This window comes from Alligator mississippiensis, chromosome 4, assembly GCF_030867095.1.
Source record: "Alligator mississippiensis isolate rAllMis1 chromosome 4, rAllMis1, whole genome shotgun sequence".
Classification (NCBI taxonomy): domain Eukaryota; kingdom Metazoa; phylum Chordata; order Crocodylia; family Alligatoridae; genus Alligator; species Alligator mississippiensis.
In genome coordinates this window covers 244,016,757-244,036,459 of record NC_081827.1, presented here as the reverse complement: position 1 = coordinate 244,036,459, position 19,703 = coordinate 244,016,757, and the positions used below count along the sequence as shown (strand labels likewise).

At 41.9% G+C, this 19,703-nt stretch overlaps 1 protein-coding gene across 5 annotated transcripts in view; it reads right to left on the bottom strand.

The window, feature by feature from the left end:
• Positions 1-16,473, bottom strand: part of ZNF148 (zinc finger protein 148) — a 46,791-nt gene extending 30,318 nt beyond the window's left edge. For 2 of the 5 annotated variants that reach the window (XM_019480479.2, XM_059727453.1), the window contains exons 1-2: positions 16,330-16,473; positions 15,806-15,892 (exon numbers count right to left, since the gene is read on the bottom strand). Coding sequence is in view for 1 of the 5 variants with exons in the window: in XM_019480478.2 (XP_019336023.2) it covers positions 3,881-4,131 (251 nt within the window). In the remaining 4 variants the exon portion in view is untranslated. Of the gene's footprint in view, positions 1-3,880; positions 5,131-15,805; positions 15,893-16,329 lie in introns of those variants that run through there. The other 3 variants (XM_014599498.3, XM_019480480.2, XM_019480478.2) reach the window with 2 other exon arrangements.
• Between the last annotated feature and the right edge of the window lie 3,230 nt (positions 16,474-19,703).

The following is a 19,703-nucleotide window of genomic DNA, read 5'->3' as shown; positions in this document are numbered from 1 at the left end:
CTCCCCAGCCCCTCTTCCAGCGAGCACAGCTCTGGCCCAGCCACTGCTAGGAAAAGCATGACGCCAGACCCGGCCCGCAGCTGCAGTCCCCCCTGCCCCGCCCCCACTCCCATACCCTCCTGGGGTGCGTGCAGCAGTGTAAACCGCCCTCCCCTGTGCCCCCTGAATGAGCCGTGGCTCTATCCTGCACCTGCCCTAGTCCCACTCCCTCCCTCACCCCAGGGGCTCCCCATCCCCGCTCCTTCCCTCCCCATCCACCACAACAGACTTACCAGCTGGACACAACTCTTGAAGCTACTGGGCAGTGCTCCTCGCCACCTATGTGCTGTCCTGCGGCTGCGTGCATTGATGGACATGTATCAGCCAAACTATCAGCCACAGCAGGCCAATTTCCAATACAGTAAATTTTCTTTATATCAGACCGATGTATCCGTGCACCTCTATTTTTTTTTAACTTTACTCTCACACTTTCTTTTTAACTCTACCTTTTTTGGTGGCAAAATATGGAAAAAGGGTAAAAAAACTGAAGAATGGAGGGAAATGGAACTTACAACCCTACTGTAGTTCTTAATTAAACAGGACATTACAGACACACACAAACAAACTCCATCTCATTATACATTTTGCATTGTACATTTCAGCTAGGAACAAATGTACAAATAAACTGTATAATGGAATTTCAAAAAATTTTATCAACTGATATCATCTTCCACAACAGAGTTCTCAAAAAAGACAGATTACTGTTTTGAACCCCAGCAGCAAACTGTGCTGATAAATCCACTGGGGTAAATTGTGTACAAAGGATGCTCAACAGATATTCCTGGAATTACTACTGAGTCTTACGGTTTGTCATAATAGCATGAGTCAAAGTATGAATTTAAACTGATCTACTGTATCTTCTTGCATACAACATGCATCCAGATAAAACAAAGATCTTGTTTTTAGAGGGCAGAAGATATCATTCCCCCCCCCACTCCCCCCCCCCCCCCCCCCCCCCCGGCCAACTCTATGACATCGAGTAAGTCCTCCTGGGATCAGTGTGCCAAGGAATTTCCTGGTACCAACTGCCCCATCCAAACTGTCTTCTGGGAAGTCACACTGCCAGAACACTTTCCCTTCCAGGAGGATTTACACAAGATTAGGCCCTGGACCCTTGCAAGACTTTTAGTTCTTTCTGTAAGTAATTCTTTATACAAGTTCCTATAAAGTGCTGTTTCCATATCACAAGCCTCATTAAGATATTACCAGCAGCTCACTTGCTGCTTCATGCAAAAACTTCAATGCTCTGCTAATAGCTACGGCTGTGAGAGGGTTAATATAGGCCTCCCTCATCTTGGCAGCTGCACAGCATGCAGAGCGTCTTCAGGCTTGCTGCTTTTCCTGCAAAGAAAAGAGCTTTCTTGCTTAAAAAAATCATGTGGCAATTCTGGGGTATGGAATTGGTGGGGGAAAGGTTCCCTTTGCTCCCACACCCAGCCATTTTTGTTTCTGTCACTTTGGAGTTAAAGCTAAACCACAAAAGTCACCCTTATCTTAAAATAAGAGTATTCAAATAGGGAATGATGCTGATGTAATTTGTCCCACATAGACAAGCCCTTACAAAAAATAAATAAATAAATACTACTACTGAAGCCCCCATAAGAGCCAAAGTGTCACCAGTAGTTTATGTTCTCCCAACAAAGGGGAGGATTTAACCAAATCATTTGTGAATTTCTGGAAGAAAAGGAAAGAAAATCTCCTATCCAGTTCCCAGATTCAGTCTGTGTCTGTTCTTTTCTTTTGTCAGAACATATCAGTCCCTAACCCTAATGTGCACATACTAAGAGAAGAGTTAAAGGCTCAGCTACAAACCTTACCTGCAACGCTCTGCCAAAATTTACAATGGCAGAGAATTTGTTTTTAAAATATTGGCATTTTTCTGCAGGAGGCAATATGGAAACAGTCCTACCATTCTTTCTTCTAAAGAATAAAGCAATGGCTAAAATGGAATAATAAGGTTATTAAAATTATAGTTGCCTAACGCATCCTTCATTTTAGCTTTCATTTTAATAGAATAGGTTTTACTTAACAGTAGAATCCTCCTCAGAAATAAAACAGAATTTTCCACAAAAAATAAATTTAGAAATTAGCAACTTCTTAATGTCAGATTTAAAAAAAACATCAGATTCCCAAGTATATTCTGCAGAAACTTAAAAGCCAAAAAAAATACAAAAATGAGATTACTGCTTCTATGAAATGCATATTAAGAAAAATTTCCTAGCATTCTCTTTATTCACATGAAAAATGTCTAAAATTAGGAAAACTAGTATGAAGGTGTAAAAAGGATCACTTGTGGTATGTGTCGATTTGTAAATTGCAAAGAAAATTACTAACGTTAGTCAACCTAAAGAGTTCACTGATCATAAAAATAAAGAACATAACGGGACCATGATACAAATTTAAAAATGCATTGCGCATACACATATTTTGAATGCTCTATATTGCTCGACTTTTGCCAGTACTGTACAGGCCCTGATCCCACGAAGATTTACACTTGTGCTTCATTTTATGCATTGTGAATAGGCCAGTTAAAAGCAACAGGACTACTCCAAATTGGATATTTATGGAGTTTAAAATTAACCTTGGAATACAAGTCTCCAAAAGCTGTCTGTACAACTCCAGCAAAAGAACCACAATTAAAAGCTAAAAACCAAACATTTTGCCAGTGGGGCTATCATAGTTTTTTCTATTAAAAAATGCAATCCTATAATCTATGCAATGTTTATTTTCTTGTACCAAAAACCCCCCAAATCCTGTGAGTCTATACTGTCAGTTTCAACTGTTACTAAAGCTTTCAACAGACATCATTTTTACAGTGCTACAAACTTTGTATCACTGTAAAAATAATGTCTGTTGAAAGCTTTAGTAGCAGTAGAAACTGAGTTTGTAGCACTACAAAAAAGAAAAGAAGAGTATTATAGGGCAGGAACGATATTCAGCCCTTGGCTAGAGGGCAACACAGGTGCCACGAGAGCTCGTTCTCCAAACAGGGGGCAATCAAGGGTGCTCCATAGTTCCCCCCAGTTCCAAGAGAAGCCTGTCCGTGAGCTGTCCTAGAGCAGGCAGTTACTTTACCTGTGGGCTTGCCTGATCAGCTGTTCCTAGCTATAGCAATAGCTGATTGACCAAAGACAGTATCAGCCCCTGCTTCCAAGGGAGCTTCCTCACCCTTGCCACCCAAGCACAGCTACTCCCAGGCTTCCTGTAGGCTGGAGGCAGCTCTGCTCAATGCATCCTCCCCCACCCCCCCACTCCACCCCATGGGAAGCAGGGCTGTTCTCAGGGCCCATGTTCAGAACACTGGTTTTTGCTGGTATTCTAGCTGCAGGGGCTGGGCTTCTTCCTGGACCTGTCAGAGCACAGGCAAGAGCTGATGCTCTACCAGCCCTGGTGGCACAGCAAGGGGCCCTAGACTGGTCTTTCCAGATCAGCCTGGACCAGACAGGGGGGAAGCACTCCCAGACAGCTCACTGCTGGGCAGGCTGTCAGGGAGCAAGGCACTCTTACCCTCTCCCTTTTGCGGGGAAGGGAGGGAAGCTGGTAGACAGGTATACCTGTCCAGACATTAAATTTGTGGCAGAAAATCTTCCTGTGAATCATCTGAACTGAAATTCTCGATGTTTGGCATCTGTCTCAAAGTAAATTTAGGTAATCGTTACTTTGCAATGCTCTATAACTCCTGTGCTTTGAAGAAGGAAAATTATATTTGGCAGAGAAGGTACGTGGTGCTAGAGGAATTCTTAGGTATATCCTTGTGAAAATCTACATAGATAAGGCCAAAATGACTCTAAAAGTATTCAGTTCTTGCACATTCAGGAACATCTTTGAGTTTAGCATCTACCTTTCCCAAAGATTCTGCTTGTGCTGGGCACGCTGCAGCTCAGGCCTGAGAGGGAATCTCACTGCAAATGCATCTTTGGGCTGCTTGTAGTCGGTGCTGGGTCCAAGCAACTGAATTGAAAGCAGAAAAACTGTTTCATCTGCACCCTCGCTGTCTTCCCCACAGGACCAAGGCATCATGGAGGAGAAGTGCTGAAAAGAAGACAAGACAGCTGGTAGGACGCCAGGAGAGGCGACTGGGAAAAAGTACATAGAAGGCAGAAACTGGAGTTGGAGGCTGCAGAAGACTGAAGGGAAATGGACTGCAAAACCAGGCTGGATTACAAATCAGGAGCAAAAAAAGATCTCAAACACCAAGGTCAAAGGAGGAACCAGAATGAGACTACAACTGACAAGACACAGAAATTAAGGCTGAGAATCAGCTACATGGCAGAAGGAAGGCCACAAGGTAAAAATGGAACTGATGAGGAACCAGAGAGTGGTAGGTAGAGGGGACTGGCTAGATAAACAGACTGAGAACCAGGAGCTAGAGGATAAGCAGGAAAGAGGAATGGCTACTAGACAAGAAATGAACTGCTAGGCAAGTAATTACTAGGATCAGAAGCCTGGGGAATGGTGATTGGAACTAAAAAGAATGACACTGGGTCTGGGATATTAAGACACAGGCAAGAAATAAATAGAACTAGGGCAGGTTGGAAGGCATAGGGGGGGCTACAGCGTTTTAGCCATCATAGTCCTGGAAAACTGAGAGAGGTAAGGGTATTTTTGTGATATCTTTTATCAAACTAACTGTATAGTTCAAAAACTCATCCAACATCTCTTCCACCTATACAGTTGGGTCACTTAAAAAAAAAAAAAGTCACAAAAGTCTTGCTTCTCAATCATAAGAGTTGAGCCATTCAAGTACATTCTTCCAGAGCTGGAGTACAACCCCAAATTTCTGAATTGCACTGTTCCTCTGCTGTCAGGAAGTAGCTGTGAAACCACTGGCAAAGTGCTTCATTCCATGTATGTCCAGTGATCTAAGCTGCTTTTTCCAGTTTGCTTATTTAAAAACCTTTGAAAATACACACAAAGTATCTCAAAAGAACACTACTTAGGTTGCACAAGCAAGTACTCAAAAGTTTGGGAATCCCAACATTATGATGACCCCTAGTACCTTACATCAGACTCCTTGTGTATGTGTATTACAATACAGTCCTTAATTCCAGGACAACATGCTGTTTTTTCAACAGGAACCTATCTGCTCCATTATACAGGATGTACCTGCTCTAGGGAGGGTTATATAGATAACAGACTCCTTAGTCTGTTGTTCAAGATAGTAATTACATTTGGTGTATAGATGAAAAGATACGAGTGAATAAAGGCAAAGAAGGAGGACAGTCTCGTTGACAAAGCAGCTGAATGCTGCTCTGGAGAACAGGTGTGATACCAGGCAAGTCACTTAAAGGAAACTTTTCACAGGTGGTTATCAATTGCGTTTTACTCATTTTCTGGATGCCTGACTTAAGACCCTTACCTCTGATTCCTACCAAATCTGATCAACCACAGCTGCAACTAAAGTCGAGAGGAGTTGTGTTTTGACATATAAATAGCTATATAATGCAAGGTACACTGAAAAGAAAATCAGATACTAAGCATCTCAAATTGAGACACTGCTATCCTCTTGATCTCACCAGGGTGTTGGAAAATACTTGCTAGTACCTTCAAAGTCCAAAACATCAGGAGTGAACTAGCCACTTCATGCTGCTTTTTTACTATAGTGAATGTACAGCTCATATGGGATGTCATACATAAGAGAAGAAAGTAGGCCTAAGTCTTGTCACCTATGAAATATTTGCAAGATGGCAGACAACCGAGTTCTGGCCTCTTGAGAGCTAGCTACTGATCAGCTAAATGTACCTGTAAGCAGTTTGAAGCAGCCAGTTCAGCTGGAAACCCAACAAGCCAAAAGGAATGGAGTAATAACCGTGAACTGCCAGGAGCCCCAACATGACCATCATCTGTAAAAATAGACTTGAGATCTAGAAGGGTTTCTCAGCACCAACCACACCTGAGAAATATGAAAAATCTTGTGGATAAGGCATAGAACTAAGGATTCAGAGAGTTGATTCTTCCACTGACATGCTGTATGACCTTAGTAAAATCACTTCCCCCTTCTGCGCTTTTGTTTCTTTTTCTGCAACATGGAAATAATGATACTGACCTCCTTTGGAAAACTTTTCAGATCTACTAATCAGAAGAATTATGTAAGAACTAAGCATTATAAATATATGTGAAGCATTCACATACTCTCATGATGAGCACCACAGACAAGCCCATTAGGAAATTAAAGGGTCTGCATAGTGTACAGTAAATAAGGCATAAGGGCACACACTGAAACAAGGGAAAAAAGCAAAATACTGAATAGCTGCTCACTGCATGACATCCACCCTGTGTGTTGAATGAGGCAGGGCTCCTGATAAGAATTCAGCATATGATCATGAATTTCAAGACTATATCATAAGGTATATCAGTAATCTTAATTCTGGCACTTCCTGACTTTTGACTGTTTTAGTTTGCTACCTAATATTGAGTTTTTTTAACTTGCTTGTGCACACATTATTTTAGCTTTTCTGTTTTCTGAGAGACCCATCTATACAGACAGGCAAAAAAAATGTAAAAAGTTCAAACCAACACAAGACAGTAAGAAAATACCTAAAAGGGCACTATAGCGATAAAAAAAAAAAAAAGTTTCTAACCCCAACCCATACGCCTCAACATAAGCCTTGTACGTACCTTTTAGGGATTCTAGTTAATATCCCTCATTAAATGAGAAACTACATTCTGCACCTTTTCCAATTTCCACATTACTCAAAACCTTTTTAGGAGGAAGCTAACAATCATACAACACCCAAAGACGACAAACACACAAATAATGAAGTTGGTATTAAAGAGCAAAGGCTCTATTTCTGAACCTGCTTTTAACTGCTGGGAAGTATTTTCACAAAGGGGACTATTAGAGCAAGCACAATGCAAATTCTAAACCATTTTTATGAGTAACAATTTTACCTTCTACCCACTGGAATATTCCAGACACTATTTTTTTGTAAATGTTTATTATGGCTCACAAGCATTATGTCAACCTCATATAGGATGAGGTTAAGTCTTGTGTCTCATCCAAAAAATAAAGTTTTGGGAGACAGATTATAAATTGTCAACAAGAAGTTTTCATTTGGCTGCATCTGCATGTAATATATTCTCTTATTTAAGCCTGCCACAAGATTGCATCCAACCCTTAATTATGCACTCTTCTCAGATGGACTATTTACCTGGACACAAAGCAGCCAGCCCACAGGAAAATTCAACCAGCTCAAGAAATGGAAATGCATCTTTTCAGCACCATGCACCTACAGTATATTAAATAAAAATAAAATGAAAAATAAATGTTCCTCTCCAATAATCCCACAGGATGTGGAAGCGAAATTCAAGCAACAGTTTCTAAACATGATGTTGGTAAGTACTTAGACTCTTCCTGCTGTGTAAGAACAGCAAGCCCACACTATCAAACATAACAGTGACTTCTGACAGTACCTAACATTATCAGCAAGGACTGCTAGATATCCACCATGTTAGTCAGAATAAGTCCATAGAACAAGACAGCTGGAAAACAGACTGAAAGAAAAGTTTTTAAAAAGTCAGCTCCACTTCCCTGAGGCTGGTGCAAATAGAGCAGACAAATTCAAGGCCTTCTCAAAAATATTTTCCAAATCTCTGCCAACATGGACATGTTTTTCACCCTGACTTCTACTTTGGTAGTTAGCAACCAAACCTTAATGCACTTATACAAAAGCAGAACCCTATAAACTTAGGGAGTCACTGTTATTTAGTAACCATAAGCTGATCACTGACAGCCAGACAGAACAGAGGTCTGTTATACTTGTGGTCACACCAAATCCACTGAGAACCATTCCAATCCTGGATTCTGAAATTCAGTCAGGACAGAGTCTTGCTTAGACACCGATGCCACAGTTGGAAGAGATCTTCTCTAATTTGACTGAGCTTTCTTTCAAAGAATGAGGAAAAAGAGTTGGAGTAAATAACTACTGAATACATTATAGTTCAGAGGCATACTACTATATTCAACCACCAACAACCCAAACTAGTTCTACCATAATCTTAGAGCTGTGAGAACTTTAAAGGAAGTCAAACCTGTTGACCTCCACCACAGGCTCCAAGTAGGTTAAACTTTCATCAGTATCCCAGGTTTCTACAAAATGTTTTAATGCTTAAGCTTATTACTAAATCAGGAAAGCCAAAGGGTGATTCAAAAGGGAGAGAAGTATTTTAGAAGCTATTTCACCTTTGTAAATAAGAACATCATTACAATGTTCTACTAACCAATAACAGGAGTGATCCAACAGCTCTCTGGATCATTCAATTTCCTACGGAAGGACAACTTAAACTTGTGGCTTTGGCTTCAGTGATGCTAGCACCTGATGCCCATCTTCACTAATTTAGTTTCAGGCTATAGTAACATACACCCTTGAACTAACCCAAAAACAAGGCCTGTCTCTATGTATACCTCCTTTAAGGCCAAAATTATGAAGGCTACTGCTTCTGTGAATTTAGAAGCTAATAATTAATGGCAAACATCTGCATGAAATTGGAAATCTTCCAGAACCAACAACCTGAATGACTTCACCTCCAAGCCAAGAACTGGTACACTAATGCTCACCACAGTCAGCACTACAAAGCAGGCAGGAAACCACCTCTGATGTAATGTACTCACTAAGTAATATCCTCTAGCATGCTGAATGTACTAATGCTAGTGAGTGGCACTCTAAGGCTACATAAAATGCAATGCTCCAATTCCAAATACTGCATCCAAGCAACTGACCAACCAATAAAGCCTGGATGGACTGGCAGCAAGGTATAGTTGAGATTCATTTCTGTAGCTTTAAAGTATATAATGCAACATAACATTGATAAAAACTGCATAGCCCCTTCCCTCATCTTTTATATGATGTTTGTTTTCCAAGATTTAAAATGCATCCTTTTCAGGGCTTAAATTATTACCCTGTGCAGGTATGGGTGAATGAAAATACATGCGATTACAGTGTCTGGCACACTGTGCCCATCAGATAACAAATAATAATGTAATCTAGGGGTCATATTAGCATTAACCTGAGGACTCTGAAAGAAACGACCACCACAGTCTTGAGATAAACATGCTTTTGCAACACCTTTCCATTTAGGAATGCAAACAGTGAATTGCTTGATTAAAGGGTTCCTATCCTCCCTGAGATTAAAGGAAGTAAAAAATCACCACCATCATGCTCCCAAAGTTAAATCCTTTGCTTTTACAGTAAACTAAAAACACATTCATTCTAAAAGGTGGAAAAACCAATCTCAGCTAGGTTGTCTGGAGATGTTGCTGCTTTACTCAAATTCATCAGAAGGCAAAAGTTCAAATTTTCACTGCTAGCCATCAGCCAGACTGAAAATAAAAGACCCTGAAGTGGCCATTGTTCATCACTCCCATCACAAAATATCTACTTGAGCTCCTTATGCTGACAGGTGCTTCCCCCCTCCCATGCTGAATGATACCACACCACAAAAAATGCACTAATTATGCACGTAGGTTAATTAATTTGAACTAGAAATGCATTTCACTGTATTCAGTTCTTTGGAGAAATAATAAACTTCTATAGAATACCATCCCTAGATTTTAATACTAAAAAGAGCTTAGACCAAAAAAACCCTGCAAAAACATGAATTTGGGAGCTGGTCCCTGCAACACAAATAAGGCTCAGATCTGCTTTTATGTAAATCTTATTTTATCCATTCCTCCCCAATGCAAATCTCCAAATTTCAAATCTTTAATAAATTAAAAGTTATTTAGACAAACCATTGTAATGAGATTACAAGATATACAAAGAAGAAAAAACCATTTGGCTTGCACAGGTCCAGAAGAAAATCACTACGTTCTCCTGGACTCCATATACAACCAACATCCCTAAAAACAGCCTCTACTCTACAGCTTCCCTGTTACCAACCCACTGAAGATGCACACTGAATTATGACCGTCCAGCTTACCAGTACCAGTAGGCAACTTCTCACATAAGGGCTAAAAAACCTTTGACTGGTAATAACTGTCTGCTCATTTACACGAAGACACTAACAATGCAGAGTGAAAATGAACCTAATACACACACACACACACACATACACGATTTTGCAAAAGAAAAGGGATATGTGGTCAAATCACAGGATGAAAGCTAATACTCCTCAAACTAAACTAGTAATGGTGGCCTAAGTTCAATGAAATAATGTTGCGTTTTGTCACCATGAGTCCTGACCATCCACAGTGAAGTTACTCAGTCATGTCCACTAAGAAAGCAACAATTTCTTCGCAATAGCTGTAAAATTAGATTAACTCAGCAGAAAGAGACAGCTTGGAGCCATCACATTTCCAACTACCATGGTGCAATTCCCTTTCAAGAAACTTTATGAACATAGTGACAGAAAAGATAACTATTGTCCTTTCACATCCACTACACCTACTACATAAGACTTTAGACATGCTCAGTGCTAACTGACCCTTCCTAGAACCTGGACTTCTGCCATTTGCTTCCTACATTTTACTTGTCAGAGGCTCTCAGCATAACAGTGACCTGTATTAGAAGTCATGAGAGCAATGGTCAGGGACAGGAAACAGTCTCATGATGGAGTATCCAGATGATCATCAGAGAAGGCCTCTATTTTCTATAAAGGCACCAGAAAAAACAGTTCTACCCCTAACAGTGGCCACAGATATATATTATTCCACAGTAATTGCCACAAAGGACCAAATCCATAATCTCTCTAGTTCCATACCCTGACAGCTGTTGGAAGCTTCAGAAAAAAGGTGCTACTGACCCTGCCATAAAGGGCAGATGGGCATAACCTGTTCCCTAGTAAAATTTCACTATAATCTCATACAGTTCAAGGTTGGCTTAAACCCTGAAATACAAGGGTTTTTTCACTCTTTTCTAATATCGTTTTTGTAAGTATTAACAATTATCAATTCATACAAATATCCAATCCCTCTTTGAATCTTACTGAATTCTTTATGACACTTTGTTTACCATGTGTCTTTCTAATTTTACAACACTAGACATTCTTCAAGTGCCATACTGCAGAATCTGCATGCTAACAAGGATTCCAGTCCTTTTACTGTCCTCTGCCTCTGGACCCTTCATAAAGCTACAGAATGCAAAAACTTCTTGCTCTGTTCCCCTCCCAAGTTGCCAATCAATCCCAATCACTCTTCCAGCAGCTTGCTCACGTTACCTCCTAGCTTGGCGATAACAGCTTCGTAGGAAAAGTTTCACTTTAAATTAAATGTTTGCTAAACTCAACGATAAATACCCTTGGTCAGGGGTCTCCATGAATGCAAAAGACAGAAACAGAAGGAGACAGCGAGACAGCTTAGCGACATTGAGAAAAACAAAATAATTTTATTGGGGTATGGGTCAGATTAGGAAATGAAGTTATGAAGGCTATAACCCAGCAAACATTAAAAAAAACCCAATATAAGCCTGTTTATGTCTACAGAAGACAGATAGGAGAGGCCATGGCAAATGAGAATTAAGAAGAATAGGAACAAGTTATATTCATGCGGATCATGCCAGTACTTTCTCACCTCAAATTCAATACCTAAAAAAAGTACAAACACATTTAGTCTTCTTAAAAGCAACCACTTAGAAGCTGCAATTTAGATAATGCAAAAACATGTTTGTTGTCCTATTCTTAAACATAGTTAGTGAACACACAACTATGTCAAATCTGCCAGTATCAATCTTCTTCACTCCACGCCCCTCAATAATGTAACATTATCCAATCATGACTGCCACTATAAACTCTTCCATCTGACAACTTCTCTATCCTATTCTGGGGAACAACAGTAGTAAAAACTTAATACAGATGATACAGGATATTATTACAGAACCATTAAAGTAATCCTTGCAATGTTTACAAATGGTTATAGTTTACCCTATGCATATGCAGCCTCCATTTACACACTTTTGTTCTAAAATTGTATATAAGCCTCCCACGTTAAAAACTTTATTCAGCCAGACCTCACAACTTTATGCATTATTGATATCATATGTTATGGCAAAAAATTATTTTGTTTGATAGTCATTTTATATGCTTCTTGTCTTTCCAGCGCTAGAGATCTAGACAGTTTATACTTGATAGGCTGTTCACAAATTATATCCTTCTGCTGTTTGTAGGTTGGATCTTCTGCCCACACAGATTTCATTTTATCATCAGACTGTTTAATTGTGCACTTATAAAAATGTCATCCTAGTCATAAAAGAGGAATCAAACAGCACTGTCTTGAAGTTTTCTGTACAAATTGTGACAAGATTCAGATACAGTAATACTAATATGTCAGTAGAGCAAAAATCAAAACTGAGAACATCAGTTGCAAAATCAGACTAATACCTATATGATGTTGTGTTAAACAGCAATTGACCATATAATTTTTCCAAAACACTTGATGAAAGTTATACTTTTCATTATTATAAATTTCTACTTATGTATACTGCATTTAATAATAATGATAAAGAAGGTATTTTTGGAAGGCTGGAGCAAAACTATTATCTGTTATTTAAAAAATGGCAGATAGAACACGTTGAGTTATTAAAATCTATCAATAATGAAAGTTTCATTAGATACACATGCATATGTAGATCGTTCACCATTCTGTGCGCTCCACTAGCCTCCGCCCAGGCCTGCTGACAAAAATAAGTCCACTTGCCAAGTATCCCGAGAAAAAAGACTGAAGTTCTTTAGAATATATTATTTGAATCACAAATGACATATGCAAATATCCTTATGCATTCAACTATCTGTCACATTTTTCATCACAAATCCCATCGCAGTCTTTATGTGTGTTATTTTGCATTTGTTTGTATTCTGTGCAAGTTAAACAGGTTCAATCTGTGTCAGTTATTGCTGCTGTAGCTGAAGACAGTGCTGTTGTACTAAAGGACACTGCTTCAGATGTGAAGATGAAAACCCTTAAAAAAATAAGCGTCTATTTAGAATGTATATATAGTATCAATGAGCTAAACAGATGGGATTGTGTTTTTAACTTTGCTGAAAATACTGAAATAAAGTAACGGACATAATCTATGTAACTGAAAATAAATACTGTGAAAAAGTCTCTTATAAGAGAGAGTGCCCGCTCAAGAGTTTGTACCTGTTACAGACTCCTACATTACTAATGGTCTGAACCTTGCTGACATCCTATGTCCTGCCAACAGTTACATTTCTGCTCTTCACAGACATCAGGTAATCTGCACATGGATACCCCATACTAGTTCAAGGGTACGTATGTATGCCAAGCTATACGAGAACATTTTCTACCAATTGTCAAGAAATACCTCATGATTCTCTGTACTTAAAGAAGTGTTATCAGCCCAGCACAATCTGGTCAGGAGAAAATTCACCTGCTAACATGGATCATGCATTTATCAGCTTGGGCCCCAATCCTGCAATCTGATCCAAGTGGGCAGATCCCTATGCCCACGAGAAGCCCTGATGACTTCAGTGGGCCTTTACTGGGGCATACGCATCCAGCTATGCAGATCAGATTGCAAGTTAAGGGCCTTGTGCTCTATGTTCTTATTAATGTGTGGCAATTTGAGAGGGCAGCTATTACTAAAAGGCCAGTCAAATTAAAAATATATATTTTAAAGAAAGCATTGCCATTCTTATGTTACCAACAACTTAGGTTATTTCAACTGATAGCATTCTTTTAAATTTAATGTAATTTTCAACTCTTGCCCTGCTCATTTAATTTTAGCACTTCACTCTGGACAATGAAAAGAGACAAGGCAGTTTCACTTTCAGGTCCTTCAGGACAATCACATTACACACAACTAGCAACCACTACAGGATAGTATTTAAAACCAGATGGACAACTTGTCATCAATTCTCATTATAATTACACAAAAACATTGTTCATAATATTAGGACCAGGATATGGGTTTTTGTTTTGTTTTTTACAATACTTAACCAAAACTAAATAAAGTCTAATCTACTTGAAAACATTTTTTCCTAACATGAACTAGAGTTATGGTTTCAGTTTTGCAAGCTACTCCAAAAAGGCACTGTCTAATGGGTCAACTGGTGATGTTTAGAATGGAGCAACAGCACGCTTCATATTCTTCATGGGGGGGAAGACAGGAGGGGGGAAGATTACAAAGAAACAAATGAGATTTCAAGTAGAAACAAACTGTTGATTCTACCATGTTTTTCCCTCCCCACTGTAAAAGTGATGAGGGCCAACCTTTCATCCCTAAAACTTGGCTTTTAGAGTTTGTTGTTGTTTTTTTTTCTTTTTAAACTGACTTGACACAAAAAGCTGACAACTGAATCCAGGACTTCATCATTTCCAAATTTACCTCATCAAATCTGTGGTGCCTGGATCATGGGCAGCCACCACCTGGAATATAAGCGACATTCTTTTGCTTGTGCAGGCATAATATTTTACTTGGATAAAGCATGTCCATAACACTGCCTTAATGCATCATGAAAATTTTTGGCCAAACAGCAGTTCCAAAATTGGAGGTAGCATTTTTCTATACAGATAGATTAAGACTACAATTTTTTTTCTAGAATAAAGTGCCATGGACCACATATGTAAGTATACTTAGACACACTACCGCCTGCAGAGTGAAAGTGTCTGAAAAGCATCACTTCAGTATTTTGACTTAAAAGCTCATTCTATTTATTTTCACGATTTGGCCCACAACACAACTTTTTGCCTTCTACAGGAATTGCTTTTCTTCCCAATATTTTTCCAATACAGATTACAGTCATTGGGCTCCCTCAGCAACGGCTTAGACATTCATAACTTAACAATCTCAGTATTCATTATATTAGACTTTTTCCATGAAAATAAACATAAACCTATTTGCAGGATCAGGGCCTATATATGCAATGGGTAGAGATTAAAATGAAATGTAATAAATGAAATGTATTAAAATGAAATGTAGTAATGAAGCAATCAAAACCAATAACTCCAAAAATAAAGATGATATATACACCTGTTGTCTCATGCTTTTGTCCGAGGGGCTAAGGGCAGAAAATTTGCATGCTATATTTAATACCTAAATGTAGAAGACCAGCCTCTATTTTCGTTCCATTCAGCGACACCGGTTAGCTAACTGGGTGCGTTTTTTCAGGGTGTATTTTAGAACTGGCACACGTGCCCAGAAACAACTGGGAGGAAAGTGCTTTTAGAAACTCGGTAAATAAATAGGCTTTGAATTTATTTATTTTTTAAATAAGTAAACAGGCTCTTCCTAATAAAGTCCACGTGAAGGATGTTTCAGAGAAGGGAGGAGCCTGACTCTGAGGAGTTAATTTTATAATGTCCCCCACACCCTCATTACCGATGAATATTACTGTTCATCTCTGCTAGGAAACCATTGGCATTTTGGATGCTGGGCCCACAGCTTTCGTGCAGCGGCAGCCTTAGGGGAAGGCAAACCGGGCAGCCCCGCACTTCAGGGGGCCCCAAAATTTTGCAACAAATGTCCAGTGTGCTTATAGGGCGTCAGAATTCAGCCTCTAAAGGGCCCAAATGACTCTCTTGCCCAGGGCCCCAACACTGCTGGGCTCCTGCACAGATTCCCAGGGCCGGCACCACTGACAGGTGTCCCCCGCAGCGCTCTCATGGCTTTTCTGGGATATAAAACCTTTCCCCCAATTTTTTTTTCCCCCCTGAGGCCATAACGACGCATAAGTGCCTCTCATCTGACCTCCTCTCCGATTCTGGGCTACGGAGCGGGAAGATGCCCATCCTCCTCCTTCCCTCCCCACCTGCCGAGGGCTGGGCTCGGCCGGCACAGAAGGGTGAAAAAAAGAAATCAATTGATAAAAATACCCGCAGGCCTTGGGCGGGGGGGCGGGGGCCGGCCGAGTGCCGTCCGTTTCTAAATGCCACGACACGAACCCCCGAGGCAGGAGGCTTCTGCAAAAAAAAAATAAATCGAGAAATAAAATCTGTAAAAAACAAAAACAAAACACCCCCCAAAAAAACAAATGGGAGAGATGGGGCCGGGAGGCAACTCGTCCCCCTTCCTTCAACTCGCAGCCCCGGGCCCTGCGCGGAGTTGGTGTGTGTGTAGGGGGGACAACCCCCGAGCCCCGAGGCGGGCGCCCAAGTTTGACAGGGGCGCGGCCCGGACAATAGCGGGGCCGCCCGCCCGCCCGCCCTTTGTCCGTCCGTCCGTCAGTCAGTCCGTCCGTGTGCGGCTGTCAGCCGGCAAGGCCTGCAGCCCCGCCCGCCCGCGGCCTCCTCGCCCGCGGCTCCGAGGAGAGTCGAGTCGGGCCGGGCCGGGCCGGGCCGGGCCGGGCCGCGGCGCGGGGGGTGACAGGCCCCGGCCCGCGGCCTCCCCCGCTGCTTACCGGCGGGCGCGGAGAAGGGGCGGCGCTCAGGGTCCGCGGGCCGCGGCGCCGGGCATGGCGGGGCCTGAGGGAAAGTTCGGCGGCGGCGGCGGCTCCTTCCTGCTCGGCTCGCGCAGCGCCTCCGCCTCCCTCCGCCTCCGCCTGGCGGCGACAAGACGGGCGGCCAGAGCGCCGCCGCGCGCGGGGCAGCCTGGGAAGCGCCCGGAGGACCCGGCGCCGCGGCGGGAGGTCAGTTCCGGGTGGGGGTTAACGGCCGCTCAGCAGCCGCGTCCCCCGGGTCGGGTACAGACCACCCGAGGGGGAAATGACCGCCGGGGCTGAAAACCCGGGGGGAAATGCGGATAAGTCTACAACTCAGTCTTCTTCTTTACTTTCTGTCGCTCCAAAATGCAGGTAATGAGACAAATAAGCCGCCTTCTTTACTTCAGGTTGCTCCTTATAACTCACAAATGCAGATATTGATAAAAAGAAGCCTTCTTCTTTACTTTATATCGCTCCTTATAAGTCACAAATGCAGATATTGAGACCACTGAGCCTTATTTTTACTTCATATCACTCCTTATAACTCACAAATGAAGATATTGATATAAATAAGCCTTATTTTTACTTTATATCATTCCTTATAACTCACAAATGCAGATATTGAGACCACTGAGCCTTATTTTTACTTCATATCACTCCTTATAACTCACAAAAGCAGATATTAATAGAAAGAAGCCTTCTTCTTTACTTTATGTTGCTCCGAAATGCAGACAATGAGACAAATAAGCCTTCTTCTTTATTTTATATCACTCCTTATAATTAAAAAAAATGCAGGTATTGATATAAATAAGCCTTTTTCTTTATTTAATATTGCTCCCTTTAACTCAAAAGTGCAGATAATGAAATAAATAAGCCTCCTTCTTTACAGGCAGTCCTCAAACGTACGACGCTGTGGGTTCCTGAAAACCGCGCCTTAAGTCGAAACGTCGTAACTCGGAAATGTCGTAACTGGTTTTCCCATAGGAACAAGGCAATACGTGGGGAATTGGGCCTTGATTCAGGAACCAATTACCCTAGTTTCACCAAAAATAACCCAGAGTCTTGTAGTCAATCAATTATAAGCACTGGCAATGTGTAGGGAGTGCACGTAGGTGTGCGTGCACCTCCTGAGATCAGCCGTGCATCCCCCGGAAGCGCCAGTTGTGAAACGGGAAGTGCACTTCTGGCTCGGTGATCGGCTGCTGAGACACAGAAACAGCCCCCCCCCCCCCCCCGGTCAGCGAGCAGCCACCAGGGGCCCCCTCCCCTCCCCTCCGGTCGATGATGTGGTGCCCCCCCCCCCCCCCCCCAGACTCAGGAGTCGGGAGGCACCAGTCACCTATGATTATAGATGAGTAATGTAACTACACTAATGCATTTATATTGTAAATAGCAATCATATTGATTTGGAAGGACTTCTTTGAGGTGACTTCTTGAAAGGCTCTTGGGCAGAGTCTTCTCAGGAGTCTCGGCTGCAGTTTTTTCTGGAGTCTCGTCCGCTTTCTTAAAGAAAGCGTCCAAGGAAGTTTGGACAGACGTTCTCCAGGGAGATGAGTGATGCAGCGAACTTGTTCGCTGACCATGCTGTGGCGTCGCATCAAGCATTGTAAAGTCGAAACTGATGTCAGAAAGTCAAAGCGGTGTCAATTTATAAACGCTGCAAGTGCAAAACGTTGTAAGTTGAGGACTGCCTGTACTTTATATTGCTCCCTATAACTCAAAAATGCAGATAATTATACAAATAAGCCTTCTTCTTTAGTTGATCTTGTTCCCCATCACTCGCCAGTGAAGGCTTGCTTTATTTAGAGGTGAGCAGCTTAAAAAGTGCTGGTGGTATCCTTCCTGGTCAGACAGATCGCTGGTTCTCTTGGTGAGGGCCAGGAAAAAGGTCGACCAGGAGGTCCTGGGGCTCTGGATGCGGGGCGCATAAACAAAAAAGGTGTGAGGAGGTGTTGGAAGAGGCTGCAGCCTGGCAGGTGCCAGGGTCTTCCTCTGCTTGCAGAAGGGGGAGGAGGTCTGTGAAGCCTGCAGGATTCAGGGTGTTACCAACAAGGAGCTGCAGGCTTGGGCCATCTACGACCCCACCTCAGGGAGGGACCAGCCAGCCTCAGGGCCTGGAGCCTTGCAGGAGTCATGACTGTAGGAGGTAGAGGCTGAGGGTAGGCAAAGGGGTAGCTGCACATTCATACCTATTTGATGCATTGAAGGGAGGATGTAGGCCAGTGCCCACCAAGAAACTAACCTCCCCTTAATGAGGGAGACCACCATAGGCACCTCCACTGATGTCTTGAGACAAATTAAAAAAAGATGGGGAAGGATGGGAGCAAGGTACCCAGTTCTTCACCAGGGAGAGAAGAGTACATTGGACAGGAAGCCTGTGGACACCGATGATGAAACTGCCTGGAGGAGTGAAAGGAAGACAGCCTCACGTGTGTGCCCCCTCGCCGGAGCCTCCTTCAGGAGACCTGGGTAAACCACAGAGCCTGTTGCTGGTGTCAAGTCTATACCTGCTAAGGAAATTTAAGATGGGAGAGAGGAGGCACAACATCAAGCCAGATGAGCTCATACAGTACCTTCCTATGCACACACTCCTGGAAGCTATCTTATTTCAAGCCTTTATTTTCTGTTAAGCATCTTTTTTTTTTCCGGTGGGGGCAGGGGGAGCCAAGGCAAAGGCAAATCCTGAACAAAGACAGTATGAAAAGGGAATGCCAGTTAGAAAAGGAATCCCAAACTCCATAAGTGAAACAGTCAAAGCTGAGGCTTCTTATTCCACCAGGCAGCTGTTTCAAAAGCTGAGACTTTTGCTTGCTGGTTTGTTTTTTTTCCCCAGAAAAAGTCTTTTTAATTGGTTACTGTGGTCTCCTTTACCACCTTGGTTTTGGTAGCAGAGAGGGATATGGTGTGGGGATGGGTTTTTGTGGGAAATAAAGAAAATAGGAGTATGGAGGACATTTGAAACCTTGATTTGCAAAAAGAACGTGTAACATCACTTGGATCCTTTTGCATAGTTGTTGCCCCAACTTCTGTCTATTCTAGTCTGCATTCTAGATTGTAAGCTCTTTGGTAGCTCAGGTGGTGCTGAGTTAATTTTTTCAGTGTCTGACAGAATGGGCTCAGGTGCAGTTGGGTCACAGGGTGCAACCGTACTAAATATTTAAATGTCTAAATGGTAAGTTTTTAGTAGGATAAGATTTAATGTTACATCAAGAATATAATTGGAATGAATACCAACCAATGCATTTCAGTCTAATAAATCATTTGACATCTTTCCATCTATTATTGAATGCTACTACATTTAATTGTCCTTTAAGTTAAAGTGCGTACTCCAACTCCAGCAGAAGCTGGAGGCT